Source organism: Fukomys damarensis, unplaced genomic scaffold (assembly GCF_012274545.1).
Source record: "Fukomys damarensis isolate Sample0158 unplaced genomic scaffold, DMR_v1.0_HiC HiC_scaffold_14, whole genome shotgun sequence".
In the NCBI taxonomy this organism is placed as follows: Eukaryota; Metazoa; Chordata; class Mammalia; order Rodentia; family Bathyergidae; genus Fukomys; species Fukomys damarensis.
In genome coordinates, this window is record NW_022900926.1 from 14,178,668 (window position 1) to 14,205,000 (window position 26,333).

The following is a 26,333-nucleotide window of genomic DNA, read 5'->3' on the forward strand; positions in this document are numbered from 1 at the left end:
CTGCTGCCGGGTACCATCCAATGGAGAGCAGAATTATGAGAACATTACAGTGTGTCTCTATCCATTTTATTCACTGGACCTGGCACTAAGTGACTTCCGGCTCCTCCCTAGAGTCAAAATGACCATGAACAGTAAGTGTCTGCATTCCGTCCGGGACGTTGGGGCAGCCATTACGACTTCTGAGAGAGGACTTTCCAGACTGCTTCAGAAAGTGGCAAGAGCGATGGGATGAGTGTGTTCAAAGGTGGGCGTATTCTGAGCAGGATCCATGGCAATGCGTCTCTTACGGTAAATTTTCTAAAAGTTTCAACATTTACTGTCGTTTTCAATCACATCTGATATATGTTAACTGACTTCTGTTCAAATATTATAAAGAACTTCACAATCCTCTAACAATAAAGCAAACTCAATGACAAATGGAAATAGAGGTGTACCAGATATTCCACCAAAAAGATATTAAACCGGCAAATAAGTACATAAAATGTTCGACGTTATTAGTCATTAGTAAAATGCAAATTAAAAACACAAAGTGGTGCCTCTCTACACCCACTGGAACAGCTAAAAGTGAAAAGGCTGACTACTATTTTGGTGGAGGAGTGGGGGATTTGGAACTCTTGTGTATTGCTGATGTAACTGAAAAGTTGTATAGCCGCTTTGGAAAATGGATATTTTATAAAATAACTGACAAAGTTATACATATCATACATTTATGACCCATATTCTCAACTCTAGATTTGTCCCAAGAGAACGGAACACGTAAAATCCACACAAGCTTTGCACACGACCGAGCATAGTAGTAGCATCATTCAGGATGGTCAACAGTCCGGGAATGATCTAAACATCCACCAAGTTGTGCCCAGATAAGAAAACTGGGTCCATCTGTCACACCTAATATTACTCAACAATAACGAGGAAACTAGGAATACATGCAAACGCCTGGGTGAATCTCAAAAGTTTGTCAACTGAAAAACTCAGGCAGGAAAGACTGCATTCTAGATGATTCCCTCTGTGTGAAAGTGTGATGATGGAAGTAGATGATCGCTGGTTTCCTCTTTCCCGGCATAGAGAGGAAAGGCTGCAGAGAGGCATGGAGAACGTTGTGCAGTGAGGCAAATGTCCTCTATTAAGATCACCAAGGTGCTTACAGCACTGTAGGGAGTTGACAGACTTCAACTAAACTCTTAAAGCTAGTGAATTCCAGTAAAGGTGAATTGAGAAGTACATGTAAATTGTTCAGTCCCTCTCCAGGAATTCTGCGTTAGCATGAAGGAGGTGGAGTCCAAGAAGCATGTATTTTTGAAAACCTCCCTAAATTTAGGATACATGAACAGATATGCAGCTGCAGAAAGGGACTAATTTTAGGAGCTGCTCGGTCACTAGATCACAGTTCTGATAATTAGCAAGAAAGCACTATCTTCATTCAGGAGTCAGCCCTGAGCAACTGCAACTCGGAGCTGCCTGTGATATGATTGATTAAATGCCTCCTCTTTCACATCTCAATTAGCCTGAAAACTGGAACTTGGGCACATCTTCAGGGAGCAGGTCTGTAGACCAGTTTGGTCAGCAGAAGTACAGCAAACAAGCAAAGTCACCAATAGTGTTTCTTATTACTATTACTAGTATTTATTGCTACTCTCAGATGTATCTGTGCTTTAAAACAAAAATTCTGAACAGAAGTAAATTTCAAAACAAATTAAAAACAGAGCTAAAGTGAAGGAATGACATGCCATTGAATTAAATTTTCATTTTGTCTTCTCTTTCAAATATGCTAAAAGCAAGTCAGTTCTAATGAATGTTGCCTGAGTACAAAACATTGAACTAAGCATCACTGAGTAGTGGCTCTGAAGCTAACTCTTAGAAGTTTTAAAAGAAGTTGATCCAACAGGACTTAGCTCAGTGGTTCCACTGCCTGCCTCGCAAGTGCAAGACCATGAGTTTGATCCCCAGTAAAAAAAAAAAAAAAAGAAAAGAAAAGAAAAAAGGAGAAAAAGGGAAATATATTACAATACATTTTCAGCCTCATAGGCAAAATGGCCTGAATCGCAATGACATTTCTTGTTAATACACTCAAATTGATCACTGCCTTGTAGATTCAGAAGATAATCAAACCCTTTTCTCCAATATATTTGATATATTAAAGGCAAGTAGAGACCATGAAAATTGAGTTTTTTCAGTTTTCTGTGTCTGCTATGTGAAACATGGGACCAATTATCCATTATAATGCATATTAGTCACTCCAATCATGGAAGTCTTGAATATTTCTGTATCTTACATCTATGTTCAAAATACCTCTCAATACCTTACAAAGAAAGTTGATTTTCCAACGTACTCTACACTAAACCCTGTCTTCAACCCTCCTGCACATTTCTTAGTCTTTTCCTAGCAGAGTAATCATTCCCAAGATTTTCATTAATCTGCCTTTAGAACAGGAGTAGTTCAAGGTAAAGAGTGGCCATCAACAGATATGTGATTATTTTCTTCCCTTCCAGCCAAAAGAAGACCAGATTATGTGTCTGTACATCCTGACCACTACACATCAGAAAATGCACTGACGTCCCTGGCTGGATGTCTGATGATGACCTATATTTGGAGATGTCAGGCTTCACTGAAAATTCACATTTACCTTAAAACATTCATCCTCTGCAATTTTGTCTGAAAGCCAAAAAGGTTTTCCCCCTATTTTTTTCCATAATGGAAAACTGAAACCTAGAATAACTTCTTTTTAATAAAAACAAATTGTATGGAAACATAATCCCATTGTATATCATATTGCAATAGTATAGATATCATATGTTTCATTTGCTTTAAAATGAAACATTATCTTTCTTTCCATAGAAAGCAATTACTCCACTCCAACTATTTTTCAAATGTACACTTAATGTGATTGTTGGGTTTTCAACCAAAAATGCGTGGTGTTTGTGTCTTCTTTGATGAAGTTTTAGATTAAGGATGGGGGGTGGTGTTTTCTGTAGTAACAAATGGGTATTCTAGTGGAAAGGAATCGCAGAACGGGAGAGATGACAAATAAACCAGAATATACCAACAAAGAACAAGCATTTGAAATGGAAGAACCATATACTGACAACTCGATTGGCCAGGGTACATAGGAAGAGAGATGAAACAGAAAGTTATTGACCTCATTATCTTTACCAGAGGTTTATTTTGGATAGTGGAGAAATTAGATGTAGTCATAATCCAATACAAAGAACTAGCAAGCAGAGGAATAAATATTGTATACCTAGTACCATATGTTTAATCAGAGATCCCTAATGAGAGAGAATGCGAACTTACTGTGAGGCGTTCCCGTGATGCGAACATTAGAGCAGAGGTCTAGGATGCCAACACCAGGCATAGGAATAAAGCCAGAAGGCACCTCATGCTCAAAGAAGAGCATGTCTTTGGGAGGCTGAAGTCCCCACAAGGGTCAGCTATAGAGAATGAGCTATCATTTCCTGGGCAAGCTAGAATTTTATGATTAGCAAATATAACCTGAAAGCAGCTAAACGTAAGTTCCTATTTTACAGAGAGAGAGGCTAAATGTTCCCTTTACTGAATCATCACTTAAAATACTAGAGACTAAATAAAAAAGATCAGAGAAATCAACAGTAGTAGAAATGTAAAATAATTTTCTAATGTGATAGAGATGCTTCAGCTAATTTTCCCAAAGTGAATCTGAACAATGAAATAAATTTCTAGAAGAGAAAACTAAAAGTAAATTAAGGTTAATTAAGGTAAAGGCCAGCACCCTTTAATAGACCCTCATGGAAAGCAGCTCAGAAAGGCAGAGAGCATCTCTTACCTTGGCACAAAGCATGGTACAGCTTTGGTATGTAAGGATTTCCTGCCTCAGTGCCAGTGACCACGAGTACAGGGAGCTCTGTTCTTGGAAGCTAAAGTGTTCGCTGTGACGACAGTGCCCTACCACGTGTTCATAGTGCTCCACACAGTACCCAGGACTTTAGAAAATAGACATCATATGTGGCCAACCTCTTCATCATAAGCACATATGAGACTCAGAAGCAGCTGTGAGTTCCGTTACCTCGTATTAGTAGGTAAGAAAGAGCCGGGGGATGTATATCATCTTTGCCTGCTTTTTAAATAATGATATTGGAATAATTTCTTTACACTCCAATTACTCTTGTCAGCATTTTGTATAATTATATTTCATAATTAAGCAATCTATATACACTGATGCTCACAAATTTATCACATCTGTTCATAGCCTCCAGAACTAAGGTATACAGCTCAGAGGGTTTTAAAGAGGATAAATTCTGCAAAATAGAGTGTTGTTGTTTTGAAAATGATAAACATAAGATTTTTTTAAGCAGGCAACCTTCATAAAAGCAGTCACTTTACAAAAGCAATCAGAAGGATAGAATATCTGTGCACCACCTGTCCTAGCACATATATTAAGAGCAGTATTCCAAGTAACACTTTAACAATGCTGCTTATATCCTTTCCACTCCTTAAAGAAATATCATTCCCTCTTTTAATACTCCTTCTTACATGATCTTCCTTCTGAACACATTAGTGGCTTCATACAACTGTATCATGTAGAAGCCAAAATGACTCTGGCTACCCCCGTATTGATCATACCCAAGTTCAAGAATTTTCTTAATCTTGAATTATAGGTTGACCTTGCTGCCGTACCTCCTCATTCTTAAGGAGCATCTTCTCTGGTGTTTGTGTGCATTTGTATTTCTCTCCTACTTTCTTCTCAACAGTCTTTGAAGTGTTGTATGCCTCTAACTACAGGTGATGATGAAGTTAGTCCTACTGCCACCACAGCCCTTACTACAAGCACAGGAAAGAAGAGAAAGTCCACGGAGGATGGGACCATGACTACCCAACTTCCGAGAGAAGAGGGTCCACCGTGGAGGCTCTTCAGGGGTGCAACATGCTGGACTCCAGCTGTGAAGGAGAAACGGGGGCACTGGGAACTGGAAGATGAGTGTGCGAGTGGAGGTGAGTAGAGCTCGCCTGTAAGCAAACAGTGGCTCCTTGGGAAAATTGAGCAGGTTCTTCTTTGCAGTAGTAGAAGGCGGCAAAGTATGCAAGACGCCTCTTAGGTCAAAAACCTCATGAAAAACACAGTGATACTGAAAAGCTTCTCCTGTATGAGCCTATATAATCTAGAAAGAGAGCCGGACTAGGGAACCCACCACATGATGAAATCTTCACAGTTAGCCTGCCCGCGAGTGTGTCACGAGATTGTATCAGCAAATTCCAAAGTGTTTGGTCTGTTGCGTTTGGTCAGCTAGTTCAATGTCAAATCTTAATATAGATTTGCCATTTTCACTACTGCCCTCCTTCCTCCAATGTCCAGTAAGGTTTCTATACTGGGGAAGTAGGAGGACGCGAGCATTTACTTGGCGAGGTGGGGGAAGTAAACGCAAAGACTAATTCTCGGGGATGAGATGCCTTCTAGCAAACAACTTCTGATCTCCCTCCCCTCCCCGAAAATCTTATTGGGCTTTGTTGTTAATGGTGCTGCTCTTTGCTTTCTGCTTTCTCTCAGGAAGCCGCTAATCTCCCCTCACTCTGTAAGACCCAGAACCAATGCCGGGCTCAGCACTGAGCGTCTTGACCACTTTGGAGATAAAAATCTGGTTTCATATAAAGCATCCATATATGTGTAAGAAAGAGGGGCAGAGGGAGGGGGAGAGAGGAGGCAGGGGGGAGGAGAGGGCAAGAGGGAGACTTACCTGCCAATGAGCGAGAACTCTCCCACCACACCGAGGCGCCGCATGGCGCTCAGGAGACCGCGCACCGTCATGCCCTCGCAGAAGCACACCACCACCCTGGCCTTGGGAAGCCGCTCCCGGAGCTTGCGCAGCAGGCGGTCGAAGCTCTTCTCCCCGGCGTTGCTGTAGATTTTGTCGGAGTGGGCGATGCAGAGGCCTTCCTGAGCAGCCAACTCTTTGAAAGCGTCCATTCCGCTCTCCCCGTAATTCCCTGTCCGGAAACAAGCAGCAGATGTTCAAGGTTACTGTACCAGGAATGGCACTTAGAAACTGTCATAAGTATTATTCCTTAATTGCAGGAAACACGGAGGACAAACTTGCTAAATAATTTGCAAATATAACCGGGACTGGGGGAAGCTCTGGGTGGATTCAAAAGTGATCATACATACTCAGACAATGCACTCTACGAAAGTCTTGAGAAACTATCCGCTCTGAGGCATCCGCAGTGAGGCAAGTTTTGGGCGTGGGGTGCTGTCCTATTTACAACTATGATGAATCTTTGTCCCAGATTTTCACCACGTGGGGAGCTCAGAACAGCGGGGTAGGGAGGTCTGCTGGTGTCAGCTGGTTCAGTGGCAGACACTCATGGCGTTCAGAGCCCAGACACTCCTCCATGACCACCGGGTGTGCAAAGCAAGCAAGCTGGCCAGGCAAGAAATGAGCAGCCCAGAAACAGCTCCCAAAGCGCATCCAAACCTACCATTCTCTGCCAAAACGACAGAGGGATGGGTGCTTGTGTTTTGTGGTTTGATTTTTGTGTTAGGTCATTCTTATTATAAAATACATTTCAGAAATAGAAGGATTTATAGAAATCAATGAAAACTATTTTGACACCACTGTTTCATTGACAACTGTAGCCCTCACCTTAACCGCTTCTTTATCCTTACCTTCTTCCAAGACTGTTGGTACCCACGTGAATGAGGCTCTCCACACTATACCCTCATGGTTCAGTTCCTCAACCTCTTTCCTCCGGGGGTCCTGCAGACCGCCTTTTTACCCAGTCGTACTTTTGACAGCTATTTCTAATACCTCTAACTGTGGATGTAAGCCACCCCAATCTCTGTAGGCTTCTGTTATCACTCTAGTTTACATATTCTATTAACACTACCACATAATTTCTTAAACCTCATAAAAATTTAAAATCAATTAACCACCTCCCTATGTTTCTTCCATCCTTCTTATTTCTCGCTTAGCCTTATAGCCTATCTGCATAATCATTCCCTTGCAAATGCTTTAATTCTCTTATGTTCTCTTGACAAAACCCTAATGCTAGTTAAACCCAACCAGCCACTCACTCCATGTCTAAACCTCAGCACCTAATCATGGCTGAAATAAACTCACAACCATGTTGACTGGTTTTATTAAAATTCATGTACCAAAGGGCATAGTCAATACTACAAGGAAATTATACTCAATCACCCCTGTAAATAAACTTTCTTAGTTTCTAACATGATCATTTCACGTCTACTCTCCTCTTTTCAAATCTTCAAACGACTGGGTTTACCTCAACTGGGATTCTCATTTCCTGTTTCAGTAAGAACACAGAAAGACGCAAAAACTAACTCACTGCAATACCTAAATTTGTAAATTCTCTGGCATCCTCCTTATTGCAAATTTGAAAGGCTTAAGGATAGAGCCAACCCTTGCTCAAGGACATAGATCCCATCACTTTTGTTTCTATTCTGGGATAATTTCCTGGAATTGTTCCTTCTCTCTTGCATAAGCAACTTATCATTCATAGTGGTGTCAATTTTTTTTAGAAACTCTGAACTTACTGTCCCATTTGTGTTACTATTTCATTCACTACTCTTGTTCTCAGCAATAACAATTGCCTACATCCATGTGTGTGCTTATTTCCCATTATCTCTATTTTGCATTTTTTAAATTGAGTTACCTATTTAATGTGCAAAAAAGTATACATTTAACGTATAATCTTAGAGTTTGAACACATGTTTAGTCATCATATCAGAATCTTCTGTAGCCAAAATCTTCAATTTTCAAGGTCACTATTAACCTCCCTGTTGCCACATGCCATGATCTGTTCTGTCTGCATTTTCTCTAATCGCTTAGTTGCATCCACTCGCATCCTCCTTGAAAGTTTATTTCCTTGGTGTCTAAGACCCAGCCCTCTCCCAGTTTCCTCACTACTTTGTTACCACTCCTCAGTACATCTGACAGATTTTCCTGCTTCATTCAATCTCTAAATATTGTCATTCAAGGATGCGATTCTGGAAAACGTCTCTAAATTCCCACCTCAGGCTCTCCCACTCAGGAAATCTAAGCAACAACTAAATACCACTATTGCGTCCCAAATACAGGAATGAAATTATTCTAGGTTAAAGTGTATAAACATAACATAATGTTAAAAATTTATTACATTGATATTATAATTTTTAACCAAAAAGTTACAACTGTTTATACTATGGCATGAACTCATGCTAACACTGAGTATTATCATGAAAAAGTTTATATAGGTTTAGTAGATGTGTGTGTGTGTGTGTGTGTGTGTGTGTGTGTGTGTGGTACTTTTTATGGCCTTCTAGCTAAATACAACCTTCCTGGTTTTGATTATTTATCAGATCTACAGAAGTGGGGACAGTGAACAGGTATGACGGGTTTTTCTCTGTGCACCTTCCCCTGTACGGGGAAACAGCAATGAAAAAAATCAGGATTTTGCAAAAATAATGATCTCTTGTTATATTTTTATGCCCCTTCTATATTGCTTTCTCTTAACTTTTTTCTCCACATTGGAAAGAACTCAAGTTGGAGAATCAAAAAAAGTAGATAATTTCATAAACTTTTAACATGAACACAATGAGCATGTGTACGTGAAGTCTTCAAGCAATCTGAAGAGACAGGATATATCATGTACAACTGCAAATTTCCTATGATGAGTATTATTGTTAAATATATCTAAAATGTACCTACAAATGTTTTGCTTCAAAAAAAAAAGACTCACTATAGACAAATGTAGACTTTAAATGCATTTTTTAAATGGCATGCCAAAAGCCCTCCACAGAGAACTTTCTGTAAGTGTGGCAGAAAAATAAAATTGAGGAGCAGCCTGGCACAAGGTGACTATGAATGGAGAATAAAGCACTGCAGTTACAGAAATCATCACAAGCTTGTTTTTTATAAATATGAACCTTGGAAATAAAGGACTCTAAAGATCTTGGGTCAGTGCTAAAGCCTTACGTTTGGTTTTAGATTCTATAATTATCAAGAGACATGGAGAGTATTCCCTGCATTTTTTTTCCTAAGCACTGGAAAATTCACAGTTATTATCACATGTGATTTAATAATTAGAAGTCTTTGACATGAATTCCATCACTTTTTTTTGAGACAGGATTTCAATATGTAGTCGAAACTGACCTGGAACTCACTATGTAACCCAGGCTGGTCTCGAATCCCGGGTTCTGGGGTTATACGTATGCACCCCCAGGCCTGGTTTATGACTTTCATTTTATACAAGAGCTAACCAAGGCTTCCATGAGAAAATGTTTGAGGCTATCCATCTCCTTACCAAGGATCCAGTGTCCAAATTTTTTGATCTACTCCTGCCTCTTAATCACTCCACCATAAAGACTAGCTGCGAGCACAAAGACATGAAAGGACAAAGATCACTCGGCCTCAGTCCCATTGCATAGAGCCAACAGCCAGTTTGTGGTGATTCCCCAACTTGGATGCTATGCCTGAATCCTTCTAAACCTGGACTGTTCAAGATGATGCAGGGGAGTTGCTGGTGTAAATGGTTACTTTTTATTCTTTGTAATTGCTGTGGGTCTCAGTTCCATGGCTGACCTTGTATATGAATTTCCTTGCATGCTACCACCTGGGACCCCCAAAGGCATGACTCATTCACCTTTGATGGGCCAGACCCACAGTGTTGCCAATGATAGAGAACCAGAGGGTATTTGGAGAGAGGCAGGAGAGAAATAGCATTTCCTCGGTATTAAGTGGAACAAGCAAATAAATTAACAGGTTGTTGGAAAGGGTTAAAGTAGTAAGGATTGTTTCTCTGTTAGAAGAGAAAGCGGAACTGTGACTCACAGGAGCACTTTCCACATTTCCTCCACACAGATTTCTAACAGCCCATATTTGTTGCAACTGAGAATAAAGAAGCGATAAATTTAGACTTCCTCATAAGGAATTTAGTAAAAAGGAAGACTTTTCCAATAATGATGGACACTGGATAGTAAATTTCTAGAGCATACTGTGGAAAAAAAGTTTAACAGAATACTTTTTAAAATTTTATTTGCCAGCATGTCTCAGATAATCAGTTGACAAGGTCTATGTGTGACCCAGGGGACCAGATCAGGAAGCAATTCACCTTCAGGGCATCCTGGGACTGCATGAAATAGGCAGTGCCTAAGGACGTAGTGAAGAGATATCTAAATATTCTCCCTTCCTGAATGTTTCTTTCTTTATAACTGATATATAAATATGTAGGGATGACTAATGTTGAATATACTTGCTTGACAAAGAAAGATTATGAAGATGCATGCACACACACACACACACACACACACCAGCTGTTGAACTAGCTTCCAGTTTATGGTTGATGTGTTACTTTAGCCACCAAATGAAGCTCAGATTCTTATACAGTACCTGTATATCCTCAATATTTTAGGAGTAGGAAAAATCAACACAGGACCTAGTTTTTGTACCTTCTTTTTGCCATGGCAGCCTTTCATACAGATGATTGTGAAATCTAACACAATTTTGTTTCAAGACTTGTCCCGTCAGTGACACCTAGCTATCAAGTCACTGTAATGAATGTCTTTTGATCAGTGGAATCATTACCATATCTGACTGCTTCAAAATCATATATATCTCAAAAAATCCAAATTTGTAGCCATTATTTTTCCTTTCTTGAGGGGATTTTGTGTTTTAACTTCATTTTTACTGTCATTCTTCATGTTGCCCTTCTGTAAAAACATTGCCAATGTCTGTTAGTTTAAATTACCTTTTCTTATTATTCAAATAATAGGAATCGCTCTGGAAATTCTATTCTTCCTTATAAATGTCTCCATCCATTCTGTTTAGATGCTTAATTTTATCACATATCTTGATTTACTTTTAACATCTTTTTATTACATAACCCAGACAGATACTGACTTTTTTTCACCATACTAAGTTTTCTGTTATGCGCTTTGCCAGATGTCACTCTTCTCTTCCGATCTCACTGTCTAGGTTTCAGGCAACATCATCACAGGAGTAAAGTCTGTTATAAAATCTGTTACGTCGCAGCACCATACAGCACATTTCTGTGTTTCAGTCTTGGCATTTTGTGCTGGCTGCTTCAAGAGAGGCTGTCACATGGAGCGTCATTCTGAAAACCCTGAACCTTCTGCTCTAGCAGGGCTTCTCTACTCATTGCCTCTAAAAATACCTTTTGTAGATTCATGTTCACTCCCATTCCCCCCAAGCACCCCCTTGCCTGAGTTCTTCAAGGCCGGGTTTCATTCCTACTTTTTCCTACAGATGTTCTCTGATTGTCCCTGCTCTTTTATCCCCAAATGTAGCATTATGGTACTTTTCAATTCCCAGTAGCGTAGACACCTACCCTTTGCTGCTGAATCATGTTTGTTCCATGTCTTCCCAGCTATATAACAAGTTAACGTACATGCCTGTCGAAATGATAGTTGAGAATATCTGAATTAGATGTTAATTCTAAGGTTCATCCTTATGTCACATTGAGCAAATCATTTAACCTCTTTGAACTTCCACTATTCTCATCAATAAAAGAGGGGCTGTAACTTTTTTGGGGGGGGTTGTAACTTTTATATGGAGTTGTTATGATGAATAAATGAAATGCTTATGTGTTTATCCCAATACCAGACACAAGGTAAATAGTCACAAAATTGAAGGGAAAGCCAGGATATGATTTTTCAGCACCTCTTAAAATATAGATTAATACAAGGATTTTTAAAATTGAGAATTCAATAAAATACTTGCTAATAGAATGAAAATATTCAGCTTTCTAGCAGCTCTGAGTTACGTGGTTCTTAAATTATTTTTTAATGTTTTACTATTAATTTCTTGTATATTCACAACTTGATATTCAGATACTGATACACAGAAGTATATAAATAAATTATTTAATATGTGGAAAGGGAAAAGGAAGCCTGAGAGTCTGTGTGTAGGGGAAAAAGGACTGGGATTCAGTCTGAGTGTATCAACTTTAGTTTGACACAGCTCATGACCTGCAGGACAGCTAGATAGTACAAGTCCCTGAGTTCGCTTTCTATTTATGGAAAATATACTTACAGTTTAAGATTCAAAACTAGTTTGACTTTATGCAGTTTTCCTGATCCTTCACCCACACCACCTGTACCTGACACTTGTACTGGTCTTCATTGTGTCATTAATTTTGTTGCTTGTAAATGAAGGCTACACAACTTTAAATTTAATGGGAAATGCTTTTCTTCTCATTTTATTTGCTCTTTGTGTCTAGTACTGTTATCAATATAATAAGTACAACTGAGTTTTTTAAAAGACAAATAAAAAAATGTTAATGAATGCAAATTTAAAGTATAAAGATTTATAAAGGAATGTTATTGTTCTTTCTATATTAAAGCTCCTCTCATGGAAATTATATGCAAATGTGGAGACTTTTGTGCAACAGGAGAGAATTGGTTGGTTCAAACATGGTCTAATGCATAGCACTCAGCTCTCTACCAACTGATATAACTAAGAACTACTGTCCAAACAAGAATATTAAATGAAGAAATTAAGATAAGAATTTTATGGAATCAATTAACCTATCCAGAACATATCATAAATTATGAAAATATACACATTCAATTGCTTTTTGCTTTTTGAGAAATAAGCAAGAACGTAGAAGTCAGTATACATAGTAACTGTTCCAACTGTAACATTAACAAGCTTCATTCCACCTCTTTGTGCCTCAGTTTCCTTGTCTGTAAGCCAAGGGATTTTGGACTAAGTGTGTCTATTGCCTTCAATACATTTAAATCCCACGGATGTTCTTATTGTGATGCAAAGAGCATTCTTGCTTGTTTAATCTTCATGTGTTTTTATAAAGGAGTAAAATCATTTTTGTGATTGAAGTACAAGGTTTGGTGCCTCAGCAATACAGCTGTTTCCCTTGCAGTGTAACCTTCTGACAGACTGAGAGTGACTTTTGCTGAGAGTCTGCTGGTGATGTATATTTACCTTGTAGACTCCTGAACCTGCATTCATTGTGAGAAAGCAGCATCTGACTTCCTTCCTGAGTCCTCCTCTGTACATGAATAAGGCATTTACTTGCCACCTGCTGTTTTCTCCCTTGTAATCAGTCAGTGCCTCTTGTTTCAGCCGTGACATGTTTCCACTGTCTGGGGAATGAGAGTTCCGTGATGTCCTGATGCTTCTTCTTGAGCTTCACAGGACTGGGTGAGGACAACGAAGATGGTGAAGAGCCTGATACACTAATTTGATCATTTACTGTTATGAAGGACACAAGAAAGCTTTCTCTTCAAAGATATGCAAAAATCTCATTAGGTTTCATGACAATGCTCGTGAAATTTTTATGTATGTTAAAATTTAAGTCTCTTTTTTTACAACTGTTAAACTAAATCATTGCTACCTGATATTTACTCAAAAATTTGAAAACTGCTCCTAAATTGTTCAGCAAAAGTTTGAGCTACATTCATCAAGAATGAATGAATTTATGCCAATGCTTATGCTGAATATTAATAATCTTTGAAACTTTTAAATGTTGAAAAAATGTTATTTTAATTGTACTGTTTTGATAATTATTAAGATTCAATGTTTTTTTAATGCTTCTTGCTCACTTACTGGTTACTGTAAATTGCTTCTTTATACTGTTGCCTATTTCTTTATTGATCTGTTACATCCAATGCTATTTGACTATAAATGTAACTATCTAGAACTATCCTGAGTACTCCAACTACATCATCAAGCAAATTATAAAGAAGTGTTCCATGTAGCTTAAATTATACAGGGGATTAAAAAACAAAAACATCAGGTATAAGTTTTGAGATAAAAGTCAGAGATGTAATCAGCATTTACCTGGAGGCTATTTTCAGTCCACCAGTCAAGAAGACTTCTCAGGGAAGATGGCATTTATCTTTAGACATGATGGACAACAGCCTCTGGCAGAAGATCAGCTTTTCAGGGAATAGGAGTGGCTAATGCAGGAGCATGGACAAGCTTGGGAGAGCCAGGAAGAGAAAGCTAGTCCTGGGGCTGAAGAAGGTGAGAGAGGGAAAGAGCTTGAGAAGAGATGGAGCTGGAGAAGCTGGAAGGCTCAGTCTACCTGGCCATTCAAGAGAGGTGGCTTAGACCTATCCCAAGTACACTAGGAAGCAATTGGAGCTGTCTGTAAATCAGATTTATACCTTAACAGAAAACTCTAGGTGTTAGTTGTGCGATGAATTGTTGGGAATAAGAATGGAAGCAGAGTTTGCTCAGAAGGCTAAGGCAGTGCATAGGTAAAAGCTGATAGCTACTTGGTAGAGGGGATATTGTCAACAGTCCTCCCACATCCCCTTTTCCTGCCTGGTGTACCATTTTCTCCACTGCTGTGTGAGTAGGTGTCTCTCAGTCCCAGCTACCACTTCCTGAAAGCCCTCTTGGGAACCTCAGGGACTGATGGACTGGCTCAAAGGTGAAATCATGGAACAATGTGCTCTAGACTTTCCTTGTGGGACCACCCTGAAACTAATTTTAACTGAGAAATTTTAGCTTAGCTTTCTCACCTGTCCTTTCCCGATTCTCTGGTTCTTCTTCTGCTCAATGCATTTCTTGAACAAAAATTTCAACTTAGATTCTGTTTTAGGGAATGTGGCAGAGGTTGACATAGAGGAGAGAGAATGGATCAGGAATGCCCTAGGGATAGGGCGTTCAGAAAGGGAATGTGAGAAAAACACAGAATTTAAAGGTTCCCAGGAGCTCAGTGCTGTGGTTCACAGCCATAGTCTCTGCTTGGGAGGTTGAACAGAGTTTATCACTTGAGCCCAGGAGATTGGGACCACCCGGGCAACACAGCAAGATTCTATCTCAAAAACAAACAAACACCAGAAAAACAAATCAATTCCTAAATTTTGTTGAGAAACAAAATTTTCTTGAGAAGCTTGGTGAATAAAGACACTATTTCCTAAAAGGAGATATGTGGAAGGGACACATTTGTAAGGTGGAGAAGAGAAAGTTCATTGCAGATATATTAGGATTGAGATTTAAGATGTTTATGAATGGATACATTGGATAGACAAATTAATATGCATTTCCTTTGCTCCAAATAATAGTTTGGCCTGAAAAATCTATACTACCAGTTTCCTCTTTGAAATCCTGAAGTCTTGTGTGAGTCTTCCAATTTATTTAAGAAAAAAAAAAGACTCTCTCCCCGCCTCAGCTCCCCGCAACTTGTTTTGATGAGCTGGAATCTGAAAGGTATAGATTTCATCATCGACTGAGCCTCTACCCTAATGAAAGCACTGTAAAAGGCTGGGGACATCCCTTCTATTCACTGTACATTCCTAAAAGGGTTGGGCTGCAGGCCTGGCCTTGTCTTCTCCATCACAAGGGAGCACTTCATCTTGAGGCCAGGAGGATTTGCTCTTTGCAAATTCTCCTCATTGGGCAAAGGACTAGAAGCAGTATGGATAACATCTGAATATCATTTGGGCATTATTTTTAATAGAAAAATGCTGTGAATAAAACTTGTTTAAGCAGTTTCTGTGTCTGATGCTGCAAATATTCTCTCTTATTAAAGTTAAAATAGAGTATACTTGGTCCAGGGAGGTTAAACAATGCCTAATCCTAAAATAGTTGTATAAAACAAAAATTATTAACACTTATAGAGAACTTATGTCTTCATTATCTTCTTTAATCTTCAAAACAACTTTGTTGTCTCACCCAGGAATAATTATATCTATTTACATAGGATACTGGAATCTAGTAAAATAAGAAGCTTGCCCCCAAATTGTAGCTTTCTGTTTACTACTATCATGATTCTCCCATTTTCTTTGCACAAAATTACCCAATTTTTGTTTGAGGTGACTATGAATAGCCCAAAATACCTATCTTCCTAGACTCCTGTAGAGATAAAGAAGTTTAGGACCTTGTTCCATAAGATGACATTTAAGCCAAAGTTGTCAAGTGAGGCTTAGCAGAAAGTCAGACAGCAGGTGTGCCTCTTGGGCCTTTTTGTTCTTTCTCTTTCCTTTAGGCCAGTACATGGACCTAAGCCTGGAGGTGCAAAACACCATAGTGTAACAATAAAGGGCAAACAGGAAGATGGAGCCTACATAGAGAAGCAGGAGGACTAAGTGAGGCAACAGCTAGAGACCTGGCAGCATCACTGATCTGAAAACGAGTCCTGTATTTTCTACCCCTGGATGGATTTTTTTGTTTTTTGTTTTTGGGGTTTTTTTAGTTTAGTCTAGTTTTGTTTTGTTTGCATAAGAAAGCTGAATCACTACCTGATATGACATTCTTACACTAAATTACTGCAGATGAGCCCATTTACAATACTTCTGTGGATTGTTTTATTTCCACAGAAGTCATATATTGAAATCCTTACCCCTGTATGGCTGTATTTGAAGACAGGGCCTTCAAGACTTAAGGTTAACGTGGTCATAAAGTTGAATCTCAGTGCAATAAGATTATCATCCTTTAAAGAAGTCACACCAGAGAGCTTATGCACTCTCTGTTGTTTCTTCTTGTCTAAGACACTTTATCATATTTTTATGGATGCCCAAGAAAACTAATACAGTATTCCATAGTTGGTTCTATTTGCAGGTTCTGCATCCATGAATTCAACCACCTATATATTGAAAATACACAGGAAAAAGAATCCAGAAAGTTCCAAAAAGAAAATCTTGAACTTGCCTCGTGCATAGCACTATGTTGAATACACACAAATAAAAGGATGTGTAGGTAAACTCTGCTATAGTCTTCTACAGTTTCACATATTCTCAGTCTCTCCACAGCACTGGATGTTTGAGCACTGGGACCTCCTATCTTCTGTGTTCACTACTTATGTGATGTGAGTCTTCATTTCCGTGAAAATGTGGCTGCTAAAATTCCCATGCCCCCCAAAAGCTTCTAAAAAGCAATTAAATGGCCAAAGGCTACAGGGAGGGTACAAAGAGGTACCTCTAAAGGAGGTAAAAATCTTAGAGCTTTTAAAAAGTCACATGATGATGGCTGCCTCTGTATGAACATGTAATGAGTTTTCTTGCGCCATTCCCTAAATAATACAGTATATCAATAATATAGATACTATGTACGTTATGCTAGGTATTATAAGTGATCTAAGGATCATTAGATTATACAGAGGATACCTCTAGTGCACAGGTTATATGCAAACACTACACCATTTTATCCAAGGAACTGGAGCACCCATGGATTTTGGTATCTGCGAGGGGTTCTGAATGAATTCCCAGGAGACACCGAGGGAAAACTCTACCTGACATTTTACAATAAAACTTCCAGGATGAGAGCCAGAACTGTTGACTCTCTCTAACTAGCAGTGTCCTTGTGCTGTTTCTGATTCCATCTTCTTGGCTAATATCAAAATGTGGGGTTCATACCAGGGAATCTTTCAGGTTCCTTACAGCATAAGCATTTGGTGATTCCAGAACAATATGAATTAGCACTCTTTCATTATCTAGAGCTTCAGGTCAAAACATTTTTCATATTCCCAGTACTCAAATAGACATCTGCTTAACAGATTTTTTTCAATAGCTTTTTCTTTTACCAATCTGATTTCTTTTGCAAGTGTATTACTGCAGAAGAGAAACCATTTGTTGTGCAATCATTTAAAGTTTATCTTGCCAGTGGACTCTTTTATCAACACTCACTTTTAATATGCAATAACTGAAAAGCAGGGAAGAAGACACCACCTTCAGAAACAGCCAATTCATGAGAAAACAAGGCCACCCACCCACAGAGTAAGATCTCTAGGTGACCCTTCACTATTGGAAAGATTCTGCCCAGTATTCCTGGACTGAGATTCAGCAGCAGCCAGCTGTTCTTTTTTTTTTTTTTTTTTTTTTTTTTGAGTTTATTGGTACATTTTAGGTACACAGTACCACTACATTCATCACTGGGATCTTCTACCTTTACATGACAGGTCTTGGTTCTCATTTTTTTCCCCTTGTCCATGCCCTCCCTTCACCCCCTCCTCCCCTCCCCATTTACATACACTTTGTTTCCATTTTTTAATTTTGTCATTTTTTTTTCTTTTTCCTTATTACCTTTCCCGTACCCTTCCCACTTTCCCTACACCTTTAGCCCTTTTCTTCCTATTTCACATGGTCAATGATCTCATTAGGAACTTATATACTATTATAGCTTCTCACACCAGAGAAACTATTCGGTATTTACATGTGCGACTTATTTATTTCACTTAGGAATATATCCTCAATATGTATCCATTTTCCTATGAATGAATCTAATTTCTCATTCTTTATGGCTGAGTAGTATTCCATTTTATAGAAAAACCACATCTTCTTCATCCAGTTTCCAACTGATGGGCAAATGGGCTGTTTCCAGGTTTTAGCTATTACAAACTGTGCCGCTATAAACATGGGTGAGCATATATCACTGTGGTATGTTTCCTTTAATTCTTTTGGAAAGATACCCAGCAGAGGGATGGCTGGGTCAAATGGAACCTCTATTCCCAGCTCTTGGAGGTATCTCCATATTGATTTCCACAGTGGTTGCACCAGTCTGCACTCCTACCAACAATGGAGAAGAGTTCCTTTCTCCCCACAACCCCACCAACATTTGTTATTTTGTGATTTTTTGATAGCAGCCATTCTTTGTGGGGTGAGGTGGAACCTCAGCGTTGTTTTCATCTGCATCTCTCAAATGACCAGTGATGTGAACATTTTTCATATATTTTTACTTGCTGCTTTTACTTCTTTGTCTGAGAAATGTCTGTTCATTTCAGATGCCCATTTTTGAATGTGGTCTTTATATTTGGGGGAGCTGATTGTTTTTAGTTCTTTATATATTCTAGATAGTAGTTCTTTGTCTGTGGAGCAGCTGGTAAAATTTTTTTTCCACATTGTAGGTTGTCTCTTAGTTCTGTTGATGGTTTCTTTTGCAGTGCAGAAGCTTTTTAATAAGATGAGATCCCAGTTGCTGATTCCTTCTACTAGTTCCCATGCTACTGAGGATTTGTTCATGAAGTCTGTCCCTATGCCAAAATCTTCAAGAGTTCTGCCTAACTTATCTTCCAGCAAGTTTAGTTTTTCTGTTTTAATATTTAGATCTTTAATCCACTTGGATTTTAATTTAGTGCATGGTGAAAGATAAGGGTCTAGTTTCAATCTTTGGCAGGTTGAGATCCAGTTTTTCCAACACCATTTATTAAAGAGGCTATCTTTCCTCCACTGAGGATGGTCAGCTCCTTTGTCAAAGATGAGGTAGCTGAGTACATCTGGAGTTGTTTTTGTGTCTTCCAGTCTGTTCCACTGATCCTCAGGTCTGTTTCTTTACCAGTACCATGCTGTTTTTATCACAGTAGCAGCCAGCTGTTCTTCTAGCCCTCCAAGTAGCTACTTTAAGCTATTTTTGGCTCAGCAGAATCAACCCAAATCTATTACTAAGCTCTCGGTCTCCTATTTAACTCAACTTTTTACATCTTTTGCATCATCAGTGAAAAATGTGACTTAACCAAGTCAAAACAGGTTTCACTTTAGGTCAAAAGAAAATTAGGATATAGAGAAAAAACATTACCTTTAATTCAAAGGATGCAAGGACCTCGTACAATATAATGAACTAAAAAGCACTTGGATTGGGTCCTGTAAAACTAACCTAGGCTTGGATTTGCCACGTTGAAACTGATTGGGTGTGAGTATCTGAACTGTGCTCTGTATCCACCTGCTCTGCAAAGTGATGAGGTTGCTCTAGAAAATTCCTGAGATCTCTCATTATGGGGTCCATAAGTCAAACTCAGGTTTTCTGCCAAAGGGCAAGAAAGGCTCATTCTACACCATTTCCATTTACAAAGCCTTCCTGTGATTCATATTTCACCTGGATTCAGATTACCCAAAGGAGTTTTCCCATGGCTTTGCCAGACTTCTCACAGTATACAATCTTTGTTTATAGCATAGGGAGCACCAGATAATGCTGAGCAGCAGGACTCTAGACCTAGGGAGGAGGAGGCTTAAATTCTAATGCCCCAGTGTACTGCCTGTGTGACTTTGTACAAGTCAGTTAACTTCTCTGTGCTTTGGTTCCCTTATCTGTGAAATGTAGACAATAGTAACCAGCCCTTAAACTTGTTGTGAGATTTCAATTTTTTAAATGCATAAACATGTTAGGATTTTCATGCATTTATGGCAGCTATGAACTTGTTATTATTTTTAGCAAGTAGCATCTAAGAGTTTGTAATTGTTTATTAGGCAGCACTATGAGCTCTTTGTGTTAAGTTCCACAAAAATGCCCTTATATTATTACCTCCCCTTCATATATAATAAAACTGAGATGTAAAGAGATTGCTGCTTTTCCCACTTACAGCAAATAGGAGAGAAAGGAACAGCCCAGGCAGCCAGACTCCAGAACCCATGGTCTTACTCAGTCTGCTGTACAGAATGAGATACATGATGATGAGCCTGCAGGGGTGAGTCAGATGGGTCAGGGAGACCAAGAGGAGGGTGACAGCCTATATCTGTGTGTGATGCTGAGCAACACAGAGTCGATGAAGTGCCAAGAACACAGCCAAGTAAATGTCACTGGGCATTTAATCTGTGCCTCAGGCCAGGGTGCTCAGGAGAAGTTTTATGTATGATGTTGTTACAAGTGTTAGCAAATATCTGTTCACCAATACCTGAAATCCCACAGCTAGCAGGACATTTCTTTCCTCTTTCTCCTGAAAAATAGAAATAATCCTGGGAGAGTCAATCTATTAAAGCTCTGGCATACTAACCCCATTGGTACCCAGCGCTTCTGGAAAGCAGAAGGCAGCTGGAGGCATCAGGGCACCATGGAGATCAGGGGCCACAGAGCACAGCAGTGCATTAAAGGTAGAGTTCGTCAAGTGCACCACAAAGCTGTGTCCAAGGTGCTTTCACTTGATTATCCTTAGGTCATTTACAAATACCATCTGATGGTGAATTTTATCTGCATTCTGTTATTTAAGTAGAAATTGTCTTGTCTTCTGTAATCTCCTTTCATCTATATTAAGGCTCTATTTCCCCATGAATTAATATTGCATATAACTTAATTAATAATTCAAAAATGAGAATGAGTCAATGTCTACTTTTAAATTTTGGAATTAAATCATCATCAATTTTTACCAATTAAAAAAAACTGAAGAAATAAGCATTATTTCTGAGAAGCTCAAGATTAAGGATTGAACATGTTAGACAAGCGTGATCCACGATGAATGAATCATTTGTAGGAATAGATCTTCACTGAGGCTCTTCCCAATTGCAAGTGTATGAAAAGCCACATAGGCACTGATTGCTAACTTAGCTATTCCAATAACACCCTGCCAACCTCTATGAACGCCAATTAATAGCCTCCAATATCCCTGGCTCTTTGCAAAGAGATGATGGCACAGATGGAGGAACTCAAACAACCCAGTCCCAGGTTTCCCCACTGCCACCACAGAACATAGAAAGAAACATGTTGTGTCTGCTCTGATTTGGATATGGGCTGAGTGTGTCCCCACGTGTTGTGTTAGTTTACTCCCCATTGTCAGATACTGAACCAAATACTGTGCTTAGAAGTGGGGCCTTTGGGAAATGAGGAAGGTCAGATAAGGTCAGCAGGGCAGGGTCCTCATGATTGAATTCTGATGGCTTTATAGGAAGAGGAAGAGAAACCAGACTATACACAAAATTTCTCTATGACTTTTGTCATGAGACATCCTGCACCATCTCAGAACTCTGCCAGCAAGAAGTCTAGCAGTAGATGCAGCCCCTTGACCTTAGACTTCCAGAATCATGAGCCAAAACAAACCTCTTTCTTTATAATTAGGAATTTTGTCACAGTAACACAAAATGGACTACTACAGAAAACCCTATTAATCAGCATGATCTCACTGATATTCAATATCTCTGAGCATATACATTGATAAGTAGAGATAGCTTTGGGGAGTAGAGCAAACAGAAGCAAGCCTACATGACAGAAAAAAAATCACACATGTCTAGAGGAGCCAGACCTGCAACAGGATGATTGCAAACGTGTGTAGGATGCTGAGCTGCAGGCCAGAGGAGGCAGTGCCCACACCTATGTGAAGGATAGGATAGATGTCCCTGAGGAAAGAGCATCTGCATTAGGATTTAAAGACACTGAATCTTTTCATTGTGAAGGATCAGAAAGTAAGGGAATCAAAACTATAGCTTTGCCACAGCTCCTGGGAGTTTTTCTGAAATGGGAGTGTTTACTGATCTTTCCAATTAACAAACAACAGGTAAGAGGACAGATATAAACAACAAAATGTATGACAATTCCAAACAAATACATATTTATGCACTCGTGGGTATATCTATATGTATGATATGTGAAAGGGTCAAATTTAATTTGGACAATTTTTATGTCTATTTATAACAAAACCACTTTATTTTACTATACTTGCTTGCTTATAATCTATCACCTTCTTCGTGGTTGGTTGAATCTATCCATTAACAATGCTTTCATCCAAGTCTTCATTATCTCTATCAGAACTAATGCAACACCTTTTAATGGGGTCTCCCCATGTCGCTTTTTCCTCGCCAATCAATTTTTCAACTAGAAATCATAGTTACCTTAAATATAATTGGATCAGTTCACTAACCACTCAGATCCTCTGAGAAAATAAAACTTCTGACAGAATAAAACTTCAAACACTTTCGTGACCTGAAATGTCCTCATGATCTCCAGCCTCCTCTCCTCTCCAGTCTTACATCTGGTTACTCTGTCAGTTCACTTTTGCAGCCATTCTGGACTCTGTTTTCAAATGTGCGAGTTCTTTTCTTGCTCAGAGCCTTCACTCATTGGCTTCCCACTGCCTTTTACCACTACTACTCCCCAGGTTTCAACGTCTCGCTCTGTCCCACACTCATGGAGATCCTTCCTGAATCTACCCTACGTAAAGTCGACTCCATCTCCCCACTCTCTATTCCCTTTCTAATGCTTACAGTCATGTATAAATGTGTATCTATGCATTTACTGGTGTGGCTTTTTGCTCAGTGCCCATATATCACATTCCCATACCTACTTTCTGAAGGTCAGAGTCACATCTGTATCCTCTTCATCTGTCAAGAGTCAGCACAGGGCCTAGGCAATACATAAGCTCAACAATCCTGAATGGAGAGATAAACTCACTCACAAACCATTTTCAATCCTCTGAAGCAGTAATATATTAGTAGTCTGCCCAATAAACTCTTTGTCCTACTATAGCGCGATTGTACAGTCTTTTCACCTTATCCTGGGGAGTTGGCTCCAGGATCTCCAGTGCATACTAACATCCAAAATACATGTACATCATATATAAAGCAGCATGTTATTTGCATATAACTCACACATATCTCCTGTGTATGCTAACTATTAGAGACACCCACCATGAAGTAAAGGCCATGTAGATGGTTATTACAATATATTGTCGGGGAGTTAATGACAATGTAAAATTTTTATAAATATTTTCAACTCAAGGATGTGGAATCCATGGATACGGAGAGACAAATGCACTAGATTTCAGGAGATGTGTCTCTCTGCCCTTTTACCATCTCTGCAAGTGGCATTTATATAGAATTAATCAGGTTGAAACCTCAGAGACCTTAGAGATGACTGTATCTAAAACCTTCATTTTATAATCGAGAGCCAAAAAAGTAAAGAAACTTGCCAAAGGTCAGAAAGGAAATTAATGGCAGTACTACACTGGAACCTGGCTCTCCTAATTTTGGCAATTCCACTTTTCCACCACATTAACACATAAAACATTTAAGCTGCCATTCAGAATTCTACACAAAAAGAGAAATACAGGGGAAAAAAACGCTTGAAATCTTCCTTAAGATTAAAACATTCTGGGACAGTATAAATTCATCTTCAGCCACTGCTCCATGAAATAATCAATAAAATATGTACCATCCCTTCAGTGCCCAACTCTCAGGTGATTAAATAGGTTCTTACAGATGTACACAGTTTAAGTTTTCTAATTTCTGAAACATGTAATGATTTAACAGATATTATGGAGCAACTTCCAGGGACAAAAATGAGGCCTTAGAAGACAGAGCCCACTACAAACCTCCAGTTTACTATAATTAGGAGAACCAGAGAGTAGCAGAAACTTCAATTATCAGTGGCCAATAACGCTAATTCCACTCTAAGAAGAATTATTTACCAAAGAATTTTTAATGTCAAATGGTAAATAAACTATTGTGCATAGGTTTATATTCCTCTTTAAATTTAAGGAGCTTCAAGTAAAGCTAGTCCAAAAATGTTATCACTCAGCACCGTAATGCCAAGCCCAACCTCAGGAAAAATCTCCCACTTCCTAAAATTGAACAGCCAGGACATTAGTTGCACCATTTTTTAGATTCTTCTTAGTGAAATTGATGATTTAATATAGAAAATAAAGTCCTCCTATATCTCTCACTAAGCACTAAACTAAAATAATCAAAACCCATCAAAAATTTAAATATTAAAACAGAAGCACTAAACCTGCTAGAAGATTGGTTATGCATAGGAAAAGATTTTGTGAATAAAACCTCAGTTGCACATGAGCTAGCACAAAGAATCAACAGCTGGGATTTCATCTTACTGAAAAGCTTCTGCACAGCAAGATAAACCACCAACAGCATGAAGAGACAACCCACAATGTGGGAAAAAATTTTACCAGGTCTTCCTCAGACAAATTTCTACTATCTAGAATATATAAAGAACTTAAAATATCAGACCTCCCAAATTTAAGGACTCAATCCAAAAATAGGCATCTGAAATGAACAGAGATCTCTCAGATTAAGAAGTAGAAACAGCAAAAATACTTGAAAAAATGTTCAACATCACTGGTCATTTGAGAGATATAAATGAAAACAACACTGAGATTCTACCTCACTCCAGAAAGAATGGCTGCTATCAAGAAATCAACCAATAACAAATGCTGGCTGGGTTGTGGGGAAAAGAGAACCCTTCCCACTACTGGTGGGAGTGTAAACTGGGACGACCACTGTGGAAATCAGCATGGAGATTCTTCAAAAAACTAGGATTAGAGGTCCCATTTGACCCAGCTATTCCCCTGCTGGATATCTTCTCAAAAGAATTAAAAGCATCATACCACAGCAATATTTGCAAACCCATGTTTATAGTGGCACAATTTGTAATAGCTAAATCTTGGAAACACCCCAAATGCCCATCAACTGGTGACTGGATAAAGAAGATGTGAGTGCGTGTGTGTGTGTGTGTGTGTGCATGTGTGTGTGTTTTAATAAAGTGGAGTACTACTCAGGCATAAAGAATGAGAAACTAGAGACATTTATGGCTAAATGGATGCACAGTGAGGCCATAATCTTAAGTAAATAAATAGGACACATATATGTGAGTACTGAATTGCTTCTCTGTTATGAGAAACTGAGTGTAAATGAGAACCAAAAATGTATACCAGATAATGTGAAATAGGAAGAAAAGGTCCAAAAGGGAAGGGAAAGAGAAAGAGGTTGGGGTAGAGGAAGGGAAAGAAAAAGCTATATGAGAAAAGAAGGGAAAAACACAAACAACCTTTGTAAGTAAGGAGGGGAGGAAGAGTTGAAGGGAGGGTAGTATAATGGGGAAAAATAATAGCCAAGATATGTTGTCACGTACAGGTACAAATTCCCAAGGATGAATGTCATCATAATATATACCTAAAATGTACCAATAAATTTAATGAATTAAAAAAATAATAATGTTTGGATTTTACCTTCTGGATATTCAATATAAATTTATTATCAATAAAATACGGTAAAGGGTGAGTTCACTGAGTTGAAGAAACAATGTTCTCACAAAGTTCCTTAAAATCTTAGCAGTGTTCACCTTTAGTTACCATGACACTTTATCACTTCTTGGGCTTTTGGCTAAGATCAAATGTAGTTACCATGACACTTTACATTATACAGCCAACAACTTTAAAACATAAAATCTGTTTGACCAGTTCCCAACTATTTACTATGCACTTTCTCTTGGTTATCTCACAGCCTCCACCTACTTCTGTTAATTTTGTTTTACTGTTTATTTTCAGGAAGTACACAAGTTACAAGTGCATTGACTACAACAATTCCTCAACAAGTTATTTGTCTTTTTTAAGAAGGGCAGGGAGGAGAGAGGGAGTAAGGAGGGACCACAAAGGAACTGGAGGAATGGAAAGGAGGAAGACAGAGAAAATTAAAACCTTGAACCTCAGAAACCAATAGGAATAAAATAATTTTTTAAGCCAGGTGTCAGGATCCTGAGCAGTGCTCATGTGGTCTGGAGTTTCCCCTTGATTCATGGTTCCAGTGATCATCTTATATATACACCAAAGTACCAAGCTGAGAACTGGAACCCGGAATTTTTCTTTCCATACTTTATTGTAGCTAAAACATCTGAAATCTCAGTCTGATGACCAAAAATGTTTAGGTCAAAAGGAGTGCCTTTGGTCTGAGTGGTTCT

General features: G+C 38.8%; 1 protein-coding gene across 1 annotated transcript in view; it reads right to left on the reverse strand.

The window, feature by feature from the left end:
* Grm1 (glutamate metabotropic receptor 1) overlaps window positions 1–26,333 on the reverse strand; it is a 386,786-nt gene that overhangs the window by 261,099 nt on the left and 99,354 nt on the right. The window contains 1 exon segment of the mRNA XM_010626642.2: window positions 5,706–5,955. Within this exon segment, the coding sequence (XP_010624944.1) occupies window positions 5,706–5,955 (250 nt within the window).